Source organism: Helianthus annuus, chromosome 7 (assembly GCF_002127325.2).
Source record: "Helianthus annuus cultivar XRQ/B chromosome 7, HanXRQr2.0-SUNRISE, whole genome shotgun sequence".
Lineage (NCBI taxonomy): Eukaryota > Viridiplantae > Streptophyta > Magnoliopsida > Asterales > Asteraceae > Helianthus > Helianthus annuus.
Genome location: NC_035439.2, coordinates 70,280,849 through 70,295,710, shown reverse-complemented (window position 1 = coordinate 70,295,710; position 14,862 = coordinate 70,280,849). Strand labels below are relative to the sequence as shown.

General features: G+C 33.7%; 1 protein-coding gene and 1 long non-coding RNA gene across 5 annotated transcripts; one reads left to right on the top strand and one right to left on the bottom strand.

Moving 5' to 3' along the window:
- Positions 1 to 2,067: 2,067 nt before the first annotated feature.
- Positions 2,068 to 11,239, bottom strand: LOC110942028 (RNA-binding protein 39). 4 transcript variants are annotated; one of them, XR_004863210.1, is made up of 15 exons: positions 10,665 to 11,239; positions 9,721 to 9,804; positions 8,473 to 8,504; positions 8,320 to 8,398; positions 8,152 to 8,208; positions 7,865 to 7,920; positions 6,534 to 6,762; positions 5,706 to 5,796; positions 5,541 to 5,615; positions 5,344 to 5,427; positions 4,917 to 4,981; positions 4,634 to 4,835; positions 4,385 to 4,473; positions 3,859 to 3,973; positions 2,068 to 2,309 (listed from the first exon to the last, which is right to left on the bottom strand). XR_004863210.1 is itself a non-coding variant. In XM_035975544.1 (15 exons), the coding sequence occupies exons 3-15, from the start codon at positions 8,514 to 8,516 to the stop codon at positions 2,268 to 2,270; spliced, it is 1,224 nt and encodes a 407-aa protein (XP_035831437.1). In that variant the 5' UTR covers positions 8,517 to 9,587; positions 9,721 to 9,804; positions 10,665 to 11,239; the 3' UTR covers positions 2,069 to 2,267. The 4 variants fall into 4 exon arrangements, 3 of the variants coding, with proteins under 3 accessions (XP_035831437.1, XP_035831436.1, XP_022039412.1); XM_035975544.1 differs by having other exon boundaries at positions 2,069 to 2,309; positions 5,710 to 5,796; positions 8,473 to 9,587; XM_035975543.1 differs by lacking the exon at positions 9,721 to 9,804 and having other exon boundaries at positions 2,069 to 2,309; positions 5,710 to 5,796; positions 8,320 to 8,504; positions 10,665 to 11,232.
- Positions 11,240 to 13,669: 2,430 nt separating this feature from the next.
- LOC110939440 lies at positions 13,670 to 14,145 on the top strand. The gene is made up of 3 exons (XR_002592258.2): positions 13,670 to 13,756; positions 13,871 to 13,927; positions 14,044 to 14,145. It is a non-coding gene; the product is annotated as an uncharacterized LOC110939440 (long non-coding RNA).
- Positions 14,146 to 14,862: the final 717 nt, after the last annotated feature.

The window sequence follows — 14,862 nt, the reverse complement described above, 5'->3', positions numbered from 1 at the left end:
CCTTTTAGAACCGTTTTTGAAATCGTTTATTTTTTGAACTTTGTATTCAATTTACTTATAGCAATTAGGGAAAAAGAACTTCAAAAAATGAACGATTTCAAAATTTTAAGGAATTTAAAAAAGATCGATTTTGAACGAATGAGGGGTTTAGAAAACAAAGATTTTAAAAAACGACGTTTATAAAAAACAAATCCTTAAAAATAAGTTAACAAGTGTAATGTTTTAAAAGTGCACAAATAAAATAAACTAAAGGCTAAAGAATAATGAACTTTGAACAAACGAACGGTCTAAAGAAATGGAAGATTTGAAAAAGGATAAATCATTCTAAAAAAAGTTTGAAAATGAACGATCTTTTGCAAACCTTTTAAGAGAATGGTTTATCTTTTTTTTTTATCTTCCATTTATTTGGATCATTCGTTTGCTCAAAATTCATTCATTTTTAATTAAAATTGTTCGATAAAACCTTACATTTTTAACTTAATCTTTTAAAACCTTTTGTTTTTTTATACACGTCATGTTTTAAAAAAAATCGTTTCTAAAGCGTTCATTTGTTTAAAATTGATCGTTTTAAATTCCTTTGATTTTTAAAATCGTTGCCTTTTTAAGTTCTTTTTTCCCAACGGATATAAGTAAATTATAGAATACAAAGTTTTTAAAATGACCTATTTTAAAAAGAGCTGCTTTAAAAACGCACGATTAAAAAAATAGTTAATAAACCTTAATAAACAAATTATTTTAAAAAGAACGGTAAAAGATGAATTATTTTGAAAAAGTGAACTTTAAAAGAATGATTTAACAAAACAAACGGTTTAAAAATGAACGATTCTAAAAAGATGGATGATTTTGAGAAAAAAAAGTAAATAAAACAAATGATTTTAAAAACAATGTTTATAAATAACACATTTGTATATTTAAAACGTATTTATTAAATAATAATCATGAAAATAACGAAATAATAAATAAAACTTAAATAATAAAATAAATAGTCTCTTAAACATACAAAGAACTTTGTAATATTTATAAAATACACCCCTAAGGTATATAATGACCAAATTATCCTTACTGCAAAAAAGTAACACAGTTAGTGTCAGTTGCCAAAATCATTATAAAATGTAACCTCCGGGTTTGATGTGTCAAAATATTTCTTTCTGGGCTGAAAGACTTATACTAGCGAAACCATAGAAGCCAAAATAGTAATTTACTCTAATAATAATAATATTATTTTAAAAAATAATGTAATATATATATTTTTCTGAAAATATCCAGAGTAGATGAAGGTGGATGACCCGGGGTAATATGTAGTGATGTAATCCTTTTTTAAGACTAAACTTATGTGAGATTTCTGTTTTTGTCATTTTAAATTTCTAATTTTTATAGATTTTTTCTTATTTTTTAATTTTACATATAATATGTGTATACACACGTACTTTACATTAGTTATAAAGTTAAATATGCAATTATCGTCTCAATTTTTATCTACATCTCGATTTACTTTTTTTCGAAACCGTGTTATGAATACGTAGTAATGTACAAGTAATCAAAGTATGATTTGGTTTAGCAGGCGACAACACGTGGAGGTTAAATTCTAGTTATGATTATATAACATCCTTTGTTCTCTTCACTATCAAACACCTTACCCCCAAATCCAGTTCACTGAAATCACCGCACCATAAACCAAAGATTATCACATATCTAATAGTCCCAGATTTGTTTTCCCCATTTATTACTCAATAAAATTTAAATTTAAATTATGAAGACCAAAGATTAGTGAATTAGTAGATTTTTCTATTACCCAAGAAAAAAAGAGAAATTAAAGAGAAATGTTTTACGGGTCTTTAATACATAATTGTCCTACACTTAACATGTTTAAAACCAATCTCACTATTTTTATGATTCGTTTAATCACTTTTCCCCAAATTTGTTGCACCTGATTTTGTAGAAAAGTGCTACAGTTTGAAAGTCTTTGGTAATCAGTTTGCAGTTGATCCAACTGCTTAATCTGATTAAAGAAAAACAAGTCCATCTGACCAGCTGAAAATAGAGCCCACAATTTGAAACATTGAACCGGTCGTTTAACCCTTTTTTTCTTGTATTAAAAAATGCAATTATGTGTAAAATTACATTCCAGCAACATACCCATGATTTATAAATAAATTACAGATTCATAATCCCAAACACCACACGTAACCAAAGACCGTTTATTTAATATCTTGTCACAAACGTAACTAGTCCATATATATCACACCAAAACCTTAAAATGACGAACGTCACGCAGTACCTTTGAACTTGGCATCATACTCGTATGGTTGCTGCAATTCCAAAACAAAAAAAAAAACGCTATTAGACACGAAAAACGTCATATCCAACATCATTACTGCTGAGAAGATATCAATGTTCACTTCTCACGTGATAGTAAAATGGACGGGTTGAATAACAAATCGGGGTGGGTCCCTTTTAACACAGGTCCAAATGAGTCGGGTCGGGTCGGGCCGAGCTGAAAGTTTTTGCACTTTTTTTTATTTCGTAAACAATTAATATTTAAATAAAATTTTAGAAACTAGTGTTAAAGTAACTATCTAGTTATTTAATAAAGCAGATAAATGAGGTTCTGAGCATTCCAAAATGAACTTTGGAGGACTTCCAACCCATTTGACACATACTCGTGTCAATTAAGTTTTAGAATTCTACCTTTGTCAATAAAGTTAATATGTTTGCAATCCATCCTACATGGCAGCACCATACTAATTTACAGTAATAGCCTAGACTTATATGGATGATCAATTGAAGTGAGGTTTGAAAGAATTTAGTTTAATAAGTTGATATGTTTCAAATCCATATGTTACATCTGTAACTTTCATTATGATTTAGTTTTTATAAACGTGCAAACACGTATCCATGCATCCTCAGGTTACTAGAATCTTGGACCTTACAATCCATGTACCACACCTAGTGTGTATATATAATTATATATACATACATATATAGAAAAAGTGTAATGTACAATATGCCCATAGTTATCAAAGGCGTGAAGCGCACTCAAGGCGCTTAGGCTCCGCTTAGGGCCTAGGCGATAGGCGCAAAAAAAGCGTGGGCCTGAGAAAAAAAAAAGCGCACTTAAATAAAAAAAAAATAGAAAAGTTCATTAAAGCAATAAAGTACTCAAAACCAAAACAAAAATGTTCATACTCCATTTAAAAAGTCTCAGATAACAAAATACTCAAAACCAACATGTTAATATTCGAAAACAAATAGTTCATTAAAGTAATAAAAGAGAACGCAAAAAAATACTGCAGTAAAGCCCTATAAATACTGCAGAAAAAGTGGAATTTACGAATTAATACAAACTGAATATTACTAAATGAGATTTTGATCTTTAGTGATATCATTTGTTAGTAAAATCCCTATAAATACTGCAGAAAAAGGGGATATTACGACTTAATAAAGAAAAATATTAAATATCAATAGGATTTAGGCTGCGCTATAATTAGCTAGGAATCAAAGGCGCAATTACTGGGAATCGCCCAGAAAAAACGCCTAGGCGCCAAAAGCGCACGCTTTTGATAACTATGAATATGCCTTATCGTACGATGCATACGCGATTAGTGTATAACATGCGATTTTGTATATTTTGGTTGTCCGAATTTGTGGCCATGCGATTTTGTCAGTCCGAGTTTATGACATGTTCCGGGGTTGTGAAGCCATGCGATTTTGACTATATAACATGCGAACAACCAATTTTGTGAGTCCGGGTTTGTGAAGCCATGCGATTTCTAATAGCGAACGCATCGTACGTTAAGGCCAATTGTACGTTAACTTACCTCTACGTATATGTGTGTGTGTGTGTATAATGAAACTCACCAAAAAAATGGCTGAAATCAACCTACGAGCAAACCATCTCTTGTGCATTGCCTGTTGAGCTCGTGCAGCTCCCTCCACACTATCAAATCGTAGATACACATAACCAGCACTGTTCCTGTCATCGAGATAATTCATTAAAACACAACTTCTGTAAAGATCCATCCTAGGCGAGAAAATTCACAATTTTGGTATACATTCATACATACAGATTAAGCATGTGTCATTCAATAAGAAACACATGTACAAAAGTATGCAAATCTTATTCATCAGTTTAATTATACAAATTCATATTTGTGTTCTCCTCTATTGTATGCTTATGTGTAAATGGATGTTGTTCACAACCTCATTCAAGGAAAAAATTCTTCACAGAGCATAAGCACATTAACGTGTTCTTAATAAATATGCTTTTTATCAGACAAATATATGACTAAAAACACGATGTTTTTTTTTGGTATTCAACTGAACTTGTATCCGAATCAAACAGAGTTTAATGCAAGTACGCCAAAACCATTTTAAACACACATACTTGTCAACATAAATGTGCTTCACCCGTCCATAGTTGGAACACTCTTCTTCCACGTCATCTTTGATATCCAAATCAAACTCTGGGTCAGCCTGCAAAACATACTTAAATATGAATTCCTTGCACAAAATACTCAACTTCTAAGTTTCGTTCGATTACAAGAAACATGTATCAACAATTGATCACATTAGTCAAAGGCAGGCAAATTAAGCGCACAGTGCAGCAAAACAGTTGATTAAGGAAAGAACAAACCTCTGTAGCAGGGTCGAACATATTCTTTAGCAGCAAGCACTCGCTTGGGTTTCCAATGGGTTCTGAAGCAACAGGAGAAACAATTTGGGTTGGCAAAACAGGAACGGGAAGTGTAGCTGCTGGCACATTCATCGGCAAAGCACCAGGTAGGGCCGTCGGAACAGATCCGTTAACTATAGGTGCTCCAAGAGATCCAGGGAGACTGCAACAATAAACATATTAACATAAATATAGCTCAACTTAGAACAAAAATGCAATGAAAATGAAGGTCCCACAAACATACCCTGAGGTAATGCCACTGCGGTCAAGCTTTGCCATTAGCATCGCTCTTGATTGAGCATTAAGTGCCTGTAGAGAAAGAAATAAAAAGTTAGCTATTAACAACATATCTTTTTGCTAAATGAAAAGATTCGACACTTTACAGTGATCATCACTGATTTCACCATGAAAAACAGTTATTAGTTCTTCAAGGGGAATAAGTAAAAACAGAAGATAACTTTGATCCAATGATTATTCGGTCAACGCAAAGAGTTTTAAATAGTGGAGTCAAAAACAACTAGCTTGGTTCGATCATGTTTGTGCTCAATAGAGAACCTATATTTTATATCAAATAATCAGACTCCCCCCAGTAAAATAAATGATCTTTAAAAGATATATGTAATATATATAGATAGATAGATAGATAGATATATACTGTCATGCGGACTCACCAAGCCTCCACCATCATCATCATCAAAGTCCGCTGCTTTTGCCCCAGTGTCTTGTGCAGCAATGTGCTCTGTAACTGAAGATACCTACAAGGATAAAGCAACCAACTGTGAGAAGCCCTTGATATAAAATATTGGCTACATAAACACCAAAGTATAATATGACAAAGGAATAAAAAGTAAATTGACAAAAATATCACCTTAATTGTCCGACCCGCAATCTCAAGCTTCCCATTCAAACTTTGTGCTGCCTTTGCATGTTCAAGTTGAGCAAACTATAAAAAAAATGAGACCAAGGGTTGTATATTAACATCAATGGAAGCTTAATAACTAGTGAAAAAACGAATTAAAATCGAAGTTAATACCGACTTGAACAAAGCCAAAACCTTTACAGTGCCCTGTCTCGGGATCAGTGGGGAGTTGCACAAGCTCCACAGGTCCAAAAGCTTCAAAAATCTGTGATTCCAGAAAGCACAGATGTCAATCTCAAAGATAACAAGAAGAAAAATCTTAAAGCTCCAATACTCACGTGTACTTTTGAATAAGATAATCACTTTAACATCTATTACTTGTGAATGTTTGAATATATAATGCATCTTTTTGGTTTGTTTAAATAAGACTTAATATTGGACAGTTTCCTGCTCCTCATTGCTTCTTTTCAATTCTCAACTTCATTATGTAAAGGAAAACACATCTATACACCTCTTTTAACATTGTGGTATCTTGAATATTATTAAGTTGCATGACGCAATTAAATAATATTATAAATTCCACAATATTAAAATAGGTGTATTGATGTGTTTTCAGTTACATAATGAGGTTGAGAATTGAAAAGAAGCAATGAGGAGCAGAAAGTTGAAACAGATTACGCTTTCTAAGGCAACATTTTCTAACATGTGCATACTGGTTGGTCATGATTTCATACACGTATTAATGAACTATGGGTGATTTTTGCTTTTAAAATTTGTTAACTCCTTTCTGTTTAAGTTTTCTCACTTTGTCCCTACTTCCTAAAAAATTCAACTTTCACAATGTTTCCAAACACAGTTCATTCTCCATGGATTAAAGAAACAATGTGAAGGCCTAGAGTTTTTTTTCCCATATAACTCTTATGAACAGAAAAGTAAAAATCCATAAGAAAAAACCAACTTAATCTGCCACTAATAAACTATGTGAGGTGCAAAGCATTTTACCTGCTTTAGCTGCAGCTCGGTCATGTTGAAATGTAAATTTCCCACATACAGCTTCCGATCAGCGGCACCATAGGGTCCGCCAACGCCTGCTGCTCCACTTGTAGCAGTTGATTGGACAAGGTTCTTCTCAGCCTCTGAAGGCTTAACCATAACGGGTTGCCCAAGAAGTAGATGACCAGATAGAGCAATCGCCATGGGAACAGACATTGCATCATAGAACTCAATGTACCTGAAGTAAATAATTCAAGACACAAGTTAGATCGTTGTGACCAAAAGACATGGTAATAAAAAGATTATGGGATAAGCCTTAGGATGTTATAAACAGAAAGGAAAAGAACGAGAGGAAGATATATCATGTTTTAAATCAAGATAGCAACGGAATTTTTTTAAGAAAATACGTCGACTGGCTTTATTAATCAAGCCATTTTACTTTCAATAGGCAGAGTAATCTTATGTATGTGTCCATGTCATTCATCTATTACCTTAAGCACAAGATTGATTGTTTTGTGAAGCTAAATTATTACACCATATTCATATTTATGTGTCTATATTTCCTTTGCCTTCTAGTCTTCTACTCAAAAATACTTCGCGAATACAGAAATAAAAGTTATGTTGCTCAAATCATTTTAAAAATTTGGAGAACACACCTAACTTTTTGGTTTATTTACTTGAAAAGGAAGCTAACATTTCCAAGTTGCAGATCAAAAGAAAGGCATCAAAATGATGAGAGATGATGCATCGTGTTTGAACAAAAAAGCTTAAACTACAATGAATACCAAATTTACAAAACATCGGACACTGGCTTTACCACAATTGAGTTTTCTAAGTAAGAATGTATATTACTATATTAAGTTTAGTTTTTTTTTTTTTACTTTTAATATGCCAATGAATCACAGAAGTACAAAATCCTAGTACCTAGAACTAATTCTGATGCTAGATATAAACTGCAAAAAGAAACAATATTCCCACCAGGACCCAGATAAGTGCTTCACAAATAACAATGTTAAATATATCTATAAAACTGCAACTAGTGTAGCTTATAAGCAATGGTTGGTTGCATGTACATAGAACTTAATATCCTTGACAACCAGATGCACAACATGCTAGAATCATAGGTTGCATTTTGATGAAGAGATACAAATTTTGATACTTGATAATCATACATGTAAAATTTCCAACTCCTAGGATAATCATTGTTTGTAAGGACTTCTCCATTGAGATGCCTATAAGGGCATAACTATATACATCACAAAATCTGTCTTCGCTAAATAAGAAATACGACTTCATAGTTCATTTATAAAAATAGAGAAGCATTTAAACAGAGCACACACCCAACTCCTTTTGATCGTCGTGAATTCCTATCCATGATCAATCGCACATCTCTCACCTGCAGAAGAAAAAGTAATATAAATAGATTTAAAACAGAACAGAATAATTGACACAATGCCTTCTTGGATATCAATAATACATATTACACAATAGCTAGTATGCAACCTTGTGAAAGCCAGTGCTTTACATGCTAAAACAAATTTCAAAACTATATATAGCAAAATAAAAAAAAAATAAAAACAAACCATTCCTATGACAAACAAACAATCTGATCAGGTGATTCCCTTACCTTCCCCGCTTTTGAAAAGAACTCGTAAACATCCCATTCAGTTGCCTTCAGGGGCATCTGCATAAAAAAGGTAGCATCAACATTAGTCTTAAATATTATAGTGCAGAAAAATATAGACAAACCTACAGACGCAGAAAAGGTTCAATGGGATAAGAATAAACCACCTACCTGGTAAGCAAAAACAGTTCTTTGGTCCCTTTCTGGATCTGCTTCAGGCTCTAGTACTTCTTTCTTATCCTTCAACCTCCTGTCATGGAAACAACTTACAGCACAATAAGTAAAAAAATCAAGGGCAGACACTGTTGGATAATCTGCCGTTACCTTTTTGTGGAAACATGAAGTGCACAAGGAATCTGTGAACACATAACATTTCCTTGGTCATTTGAACAGCAATAATTAACACTTAACAGATTTATTCACGATCACAAATGAGAATGCAAATAAAGACCATCTATTCTGCTTCCACAAACCTTTGAATAACAACATCCGTGACCTTGTGGGATCATTAATGCCAAGTGTTATTTACATGCAATGTTACAAGGGCACTAGCACCGACAATGTTATGATGATTCTAAGGTTTTCAAACAAACAAGGCAGATGATCAGTCAATTCATCAATAGCTTTCCTAGTGAAACATGAACTAACTTATGACTTAGATATGATTTTGACGGGTATTTATATGCATGCATACCATAGAACTAACTAAAAACATCGTAAAGCAACTAAAACATCAACTTGATAGAAACAAAATGTAAAATGAGAATCTAGTCAACAAAAACAGATCCTTCGTAGAACACAAGTAAGCATAGTCCCTAAACAATTCCACAAAGCATATAAAAAGTAGTCCCAATCAATTCCACAAGCAAATAAAAAGTATAAAAAGTCACCTTGTATTGTACAGTGACTTCTCATAAACAAGATGACTATCATATTTGCTCATAACCAATTCTTTGTTTGCATTCTTTCTCGTAATTGATTTATAGACTTGTCACAATTTGACGCATCACTAATCAGGCAAGCAAAGATGATGCAGTATTCAAGCAACGGCATATCATCAAGTTACTTTTAGAAGAAAAAAAATTGCTACTGAATTCAAAATACTTGTTTACAAGAAAAGTACGGGCGAACGAACTTTCTAAAATAAAAGTATTCACAATCTGAAATAAAAAATAATAATGTAAATTTATGCTTAGTTAAGCTAACGAAAAATGCTAGAAGTACAATTCTCTCTTTTCTGGGAAAAAATTATATGCTAACTCTAAACATTGCAAAAGTGTATAACACTACAATCTGATATTGGAACACTCCAAGAGGTTGATATTCCATAATTCTATCCATGGTTCACAGCAAGGAACATAAGTTTGGAGTTAAAACAATAATGTCTTCCCAGTGAACAAAAACTTCGTAAGACTGACAGCACCATATGCATTGCCAACCTATAAATTAAACGCACCATTCATTAACATCTCCAAACACAATAAACCTTAAATCCATTTATTTACAGAAAGTAGAATATTTGATGTGAGCCAAGCTTTAAGGGCCAAACGAAGTTTAAAAAAACAAACAGACCTTATAAAGCTATTGTGGAAACCTCACTTTCTTCGGTGAAGACTTGACAAAGAATCCGCATTTTAGTATGTGCAAACAATCCATCTACGATTTCAACTCAAGTTAGATACTAATACTTGGCTAGTTTGCCAGCTACAGCTATGTTTTTTTATTTTTATTTATTTATTTTTTTTTTTTGCATAGCCCTCTCGTTCCTTTAAGAGATGCATTCACACATGAAGTATAGAATCACTATGTAACTAGAAAGACAGCTACTAGATCAATGAGCATTTACACACAAAAAACCAACAAAGTGTTAGGTTTGAAGACCTTTGCTTATTGGGCTTGGTGAAGGCTTAGAAGACTTTGGTTCTGTTTTGATACATGATTAGTTTCTTGGGGCCTAAATTTCTTAACCTAATTACTAATGGCCATTCTTTAAACTGTTGTTCTTCTGCAGGATAGAATTTTTCTTTCATGATAAAGGCTAGAAGTTGTTCTCTTAACCTCTTCTTTTGATCAGCCTTTTCTTTGTCTAGTTCTTGTGCAAATTTTTCTATCTGCTTTACCTTTGTAAGGTAGAATATATACCCATTCCATGCATTGTAATCTTCGTACCAAGCTTAATAAAATATATCTAGTTACAGCCCGTGGATGTAGGATTCGCATCAAATCCAAACCAGGTCAAATTGTCTTGTTTCTATTTGTTTTTAAATTCAATTCTTTCTGAGTGTTTAAATCGTTTGTTCAATTGTGTGTTTGTTCTGTTGTGCCATTTGATTCCTAACACAAAGCATATCCCATTCTGTTCATCCATAATCTATAACAAGTTTGCGGCTAACAAACCATACTCCTATTGTCTCAAAACAGCACCTAATTTAACTTAATTCCATAAAATTCACAATCATATATTTATAAAAGTAAAATGTATTGATATAATCAGATAAAAGCAATGAGTTATTTACCTGCTCTCTCTTGACTCCAATTCTCTTTCTCTTTCTCTCTCCCTCTCCCTATCCTTCTCTCGTTCGCGTTCATGCCTCGAGTGACTGCGGCTCCTCCTCTCCCTATCCCTATCCCTATCCCTATCCCTATCTTTATCTCTGTCTCTCCTCTCCCTACTGCTTCTCCGACGATCTCTTTCTCTGTCCTCATCCCTACCATGACTTCTGTGGCGCTCTGACCTTTCCTCACGGCTACGTTCTCTATCTCTATCCTTTCTGCTTCCACCGTTGTCATCATCGGCTTTGCTTCTCTTCTTCTGATCTTCAACATCGTCTTCTCTATGCTTCCGCCGGTGACCTTTGTCGTCTTTGGTCTTCGATGATGAACCGTTCCGGTTGTCAGGCTCGTCGACCGTCTTCTCTAAGTAGTCGTATTCGTCGAAGTCCATTGCAGTTGATGGATTAGGGTTTTGGTGGTGGAGAGAGTTATAGATGTGGGCACTGGGAAGTGAACCCTAGCTTTCGCTATTGAGTCGCTGCAATTTGCTTCGGGCTTTATGTTATGTTAGATCGAGGTTTAAATGAAATTAAGAGTAAAAAGACGGTACAGTTCATATGGTTTTGTAAAGCAACAGTTAGAGCCCTTAATTTTTGAAAATTATATCGGTGCTTTCTGTGATTTACTTTTTGTTATCTTTGGAGTGAATATCTGTTAGTTTTCTTCGTTAAGTCCATCTGAAATTACTTATTTACCTCTTTCTTAAAAATAAAAAAAAAAACAATACGGATTATTAAAAGTGTGGGCCCATCTTATTTACCTCTCCCTTATAAACAACCGGCCACCCACCTCCACTACCACCCACACCCACCATCACCACCGCCACCCACCCCGACCCTTCATCACCACTTCAAAAACGTCAATTTCTTTCCAAATTCTTTGTGTTGGTCCGAATCGTTATAAGAATAACCATAAGAACATCATTCCAACACTTTGTGCTTTCGAATTTCATCTTATATTCTCTGTTTCGTCTTCTGTTCGTGATTGTCGCCATCGCCGGAATTGAAACCTGTAAGTCTTTTTGGCATTGTTTTAATCGATTTACATAGGGGGATCAAAAACCCCATAACAATTTTGAGTGCTATCGACTATGTTGTTCGAATTGGCGTGTTTAAGTTTCTGGGCTTTCAGGTGGGTATTGTTTGGAGAATGTGACTATTGAGTTTTGTTTGAAATAATTTGAAACAAAATAAATAACAAAAAGGGGCGCTGGCCTAGTGGGTGGACTGTTTGGATAAGTCACAGAATCAGAGTGGTCGCGGTATGGTGTGGCGGTTATATTTTTAGGGTGGAGGTGGTGCGACGGTGGTGGGTTTAGGGTGGAGGTGGTGCGGCGGTCATTGTTCAGGGATGAGGTGGTGCAGCGGTGGTGGTGCGGCGTTGTGATTGTGGTTGTTACAATGGTTGATTGGTGGTGTTTGGTAGATGTGGTGTGGTATGGTGGTGGTGGCCGGTGGTTTTGTGGTGGTATGGTGGTGGTGACGGGTGGTTTTGTGGTGGCATGGTGATGGTAATAGTGGTTTTGAAGGGAGATTCACAGATTTAGAGAGATAGGTGGGGTGGGGGTGGGGTGGGGTGTTATATATTTGTATTTAACAATTAATAATTAATTATGGGGCAATTGATATTTTAAATGATTAATTAGTTTTTTCTTGTATTTTAATAAAAGCAAGGGGTAATTTTGTCATTTTACATAGATTTAACTGTGAAAACTAACGGACATCCATTCCAGAGACCATCCGAGTAACAAAAAGTAAACCACAAGGAGCACCGGTTTAATTTCCAAAAGTTAGGGACTATATGTGTTACTTTACAAAACCACAGGGACTATCTGGGAATTTTACTCTGAAATTAACTCTTTTTATTAACAAGAGTAAACTTCCGTTTTGCTCCATGTGGTTTGATCGTTTTAACGGTTTTGTTCCAGTCTTTTAAAAATAGCCATTTTTCTCCGATCGTTTACTATGTTTTCCCAATTTGCTCTATGGTCTTAACTCCATCTATAATGTTTGTTAACTAGAAGGACATTTTGGTAATTTTAAGATAAAATTAAGGGCCTTTTGGTAATTTACTTGTAAAGATATTAATATCTATCTATTATACTAAAGCAAAATAGTGTTTGACTATTTGACTTTGATGTGGCTATTCTCTTTGGCCAGAGAATTGTGAAATTGGGCGTCATTCTCATATTCTACCTATTTCCTTCAATTTCCTTCAATTCCTTCAATTCTCTGCGCGGTTTCTTTAGATTATATATGGAAGGTTGCAATCTTATTCAATAATTGGAAGTTTTATTAGGAAATTATGGAACCGTTTCCAATTATATCGCCTATATACAAATTATTTCTTTTAATCGGATGTTTGAAACGATCACTGAAGAAGCCTGCTATGTTTTATGTTCATCATCAGACTTCGAAATACAAGGATCGGTAAGTTGGATTCCACCTTGTATGTTAATTTTTAGTTTTTATTAGAAAACCCTAATTTTGTTGTATGATTTGTATGTTGTTGTTGATGTTAACGGATCCGCTAATTGTTTTTGATATGAGATTTTAACCAGTTGATTGTTGTAATTTGTCTGTTTATTGATGTTCTAATACACCGTAATGGATTTCTATTTGTTTCTGGTTAATCCTCTTTTCTTAGTTTTCCAGTTCATTCATTCCATCATAAACCCTAATCGCTTATTTTGATTATGTATACAGATTTATTATGTTGCCATGCTGTTACGGAGTTTGAAAATTTAATAAAACAGACTTTTTGTTCTGTTTATTTGAATATAATATTGTTCTAATTTCAATTTTTTTTGTGTGTATTCTTATTTTCTTTGCAGATATGGAAGTTGGGTTTCTGGTTCATATGACGGATCCGTATAAATCTGAGTTGGTTAGGAACTCTGCTTTATTTGCCAATTTTATTTTGTTAGATGTTATAAAGTAATAGAAATCCATGAAATGCTATTACAAATTCGTTTCTCAAGTGTTGTATGGTTTTGTGCAGTTGGTCTGCTGACAGCAGGCTTCTCTTGAGTGGTAGCAAGGACTCTACCTTGAAGGTAACATTAATTTTGTTCATAATTGATTATAAATAATGAATAATCTAGATCAATTCTATAAATTTACAAGTACTGTTTTAATTTGTTATGATCTTAAACATGTTATATATTTAGGTTTGGGATGTGAGGACACAGAAATTGAAGCAAGACCTTCCTGGTCATGAAGATGAGGTTATTATTTTTTTTAATTTATATTGTTTTTCTTAAAAAAAAAGAAGGTTAACAAGAATAAAGGTCATTTCAACAAGATGATAATTATTATCATTCTTTTCTTTCAATTTGTTAAGGTTTTTGCTGTGGATTGGAGTCCAGATGGTGAGAAAGTTGCATCGGGTGGTCGGGATAGAGTTTTGAAGCTATGGATGGGTTAAAAAGTTAAGAAAGCTTTTTGTATGTACTTCAAGGTGTACATGAACCATCTATTGCTCTCATATGGGTTGTGTTTCGTTATTAAGCATCAAACGCTTTACGTTCTTAGTTACATGTTTCCATTGTAAAGAACAGACATATGTAAACACATAGATGTATTATATGCATTTGTTATGTTTAGAATTCAGTTTTAAGTGAATTACAGTGAAACATGATGTAGGGATGTGATGCATCGCTGCTTTTGGATCGTACTGTCTTTATTGGGAGTGAGAAAGACACTCTACCAAATCAGTCTTTGAGGGGATTTATGATGTAATCCGATTAGAGCATTGGCCGATTCTCATTTTCATTCGAAATCTTCAATTTGCAAAGAGCACTGGAAAGAGCTTTCATTATACAACTTCACCTCATCTTCCTACACAGGTTTCCACTTTATTCAAATGTTTCCCGAAACTCATATCAAACCCTTTATGCCTTTCTAAACACCAATTATTGATATCTTATCTTCTAGGGTTATAAATTGTTTATGGTTGAAAAGTCAAAGATTGGCAAGTCTCTTACAATCAGGTTTCTCTATGTTCATTTTGTTAATCTTTTTCAAGTGTTATTGTGATCTATATTTATTTGGAGTGATTATGTAGTTGCTAATGATAGCTACCGCATGTATTATCAGTGTCTTAAGTGACACGTTGTTAGGGTTCAGGTTTCTGTTTGTTTAAATTGAGTTAGGGTAGGGT

Coding starts and splice junctions, on each gene's coding strand:
- LOC110942028 (XM_022183720.2), bottom strand. CDS start 11,092: ATGGACTTCGACGAATACGACTACTTAGAGAAGACGGTCGACGAGCCT. Junction 5,797..6,533: donor CCGAGCTGCAGCTAAAGCAG/GTAAAATGCTTT, acceptor CTGGAATCACAG/ATTTTTGAAGCTTTTGGACC. Junction 3,974..4,384: donor AAGCACATTTATGTTGACAA/GTATGTGTGTTT, acceptor TCTCGATGACAG/GAACAGTGCTGGTTATGTGT.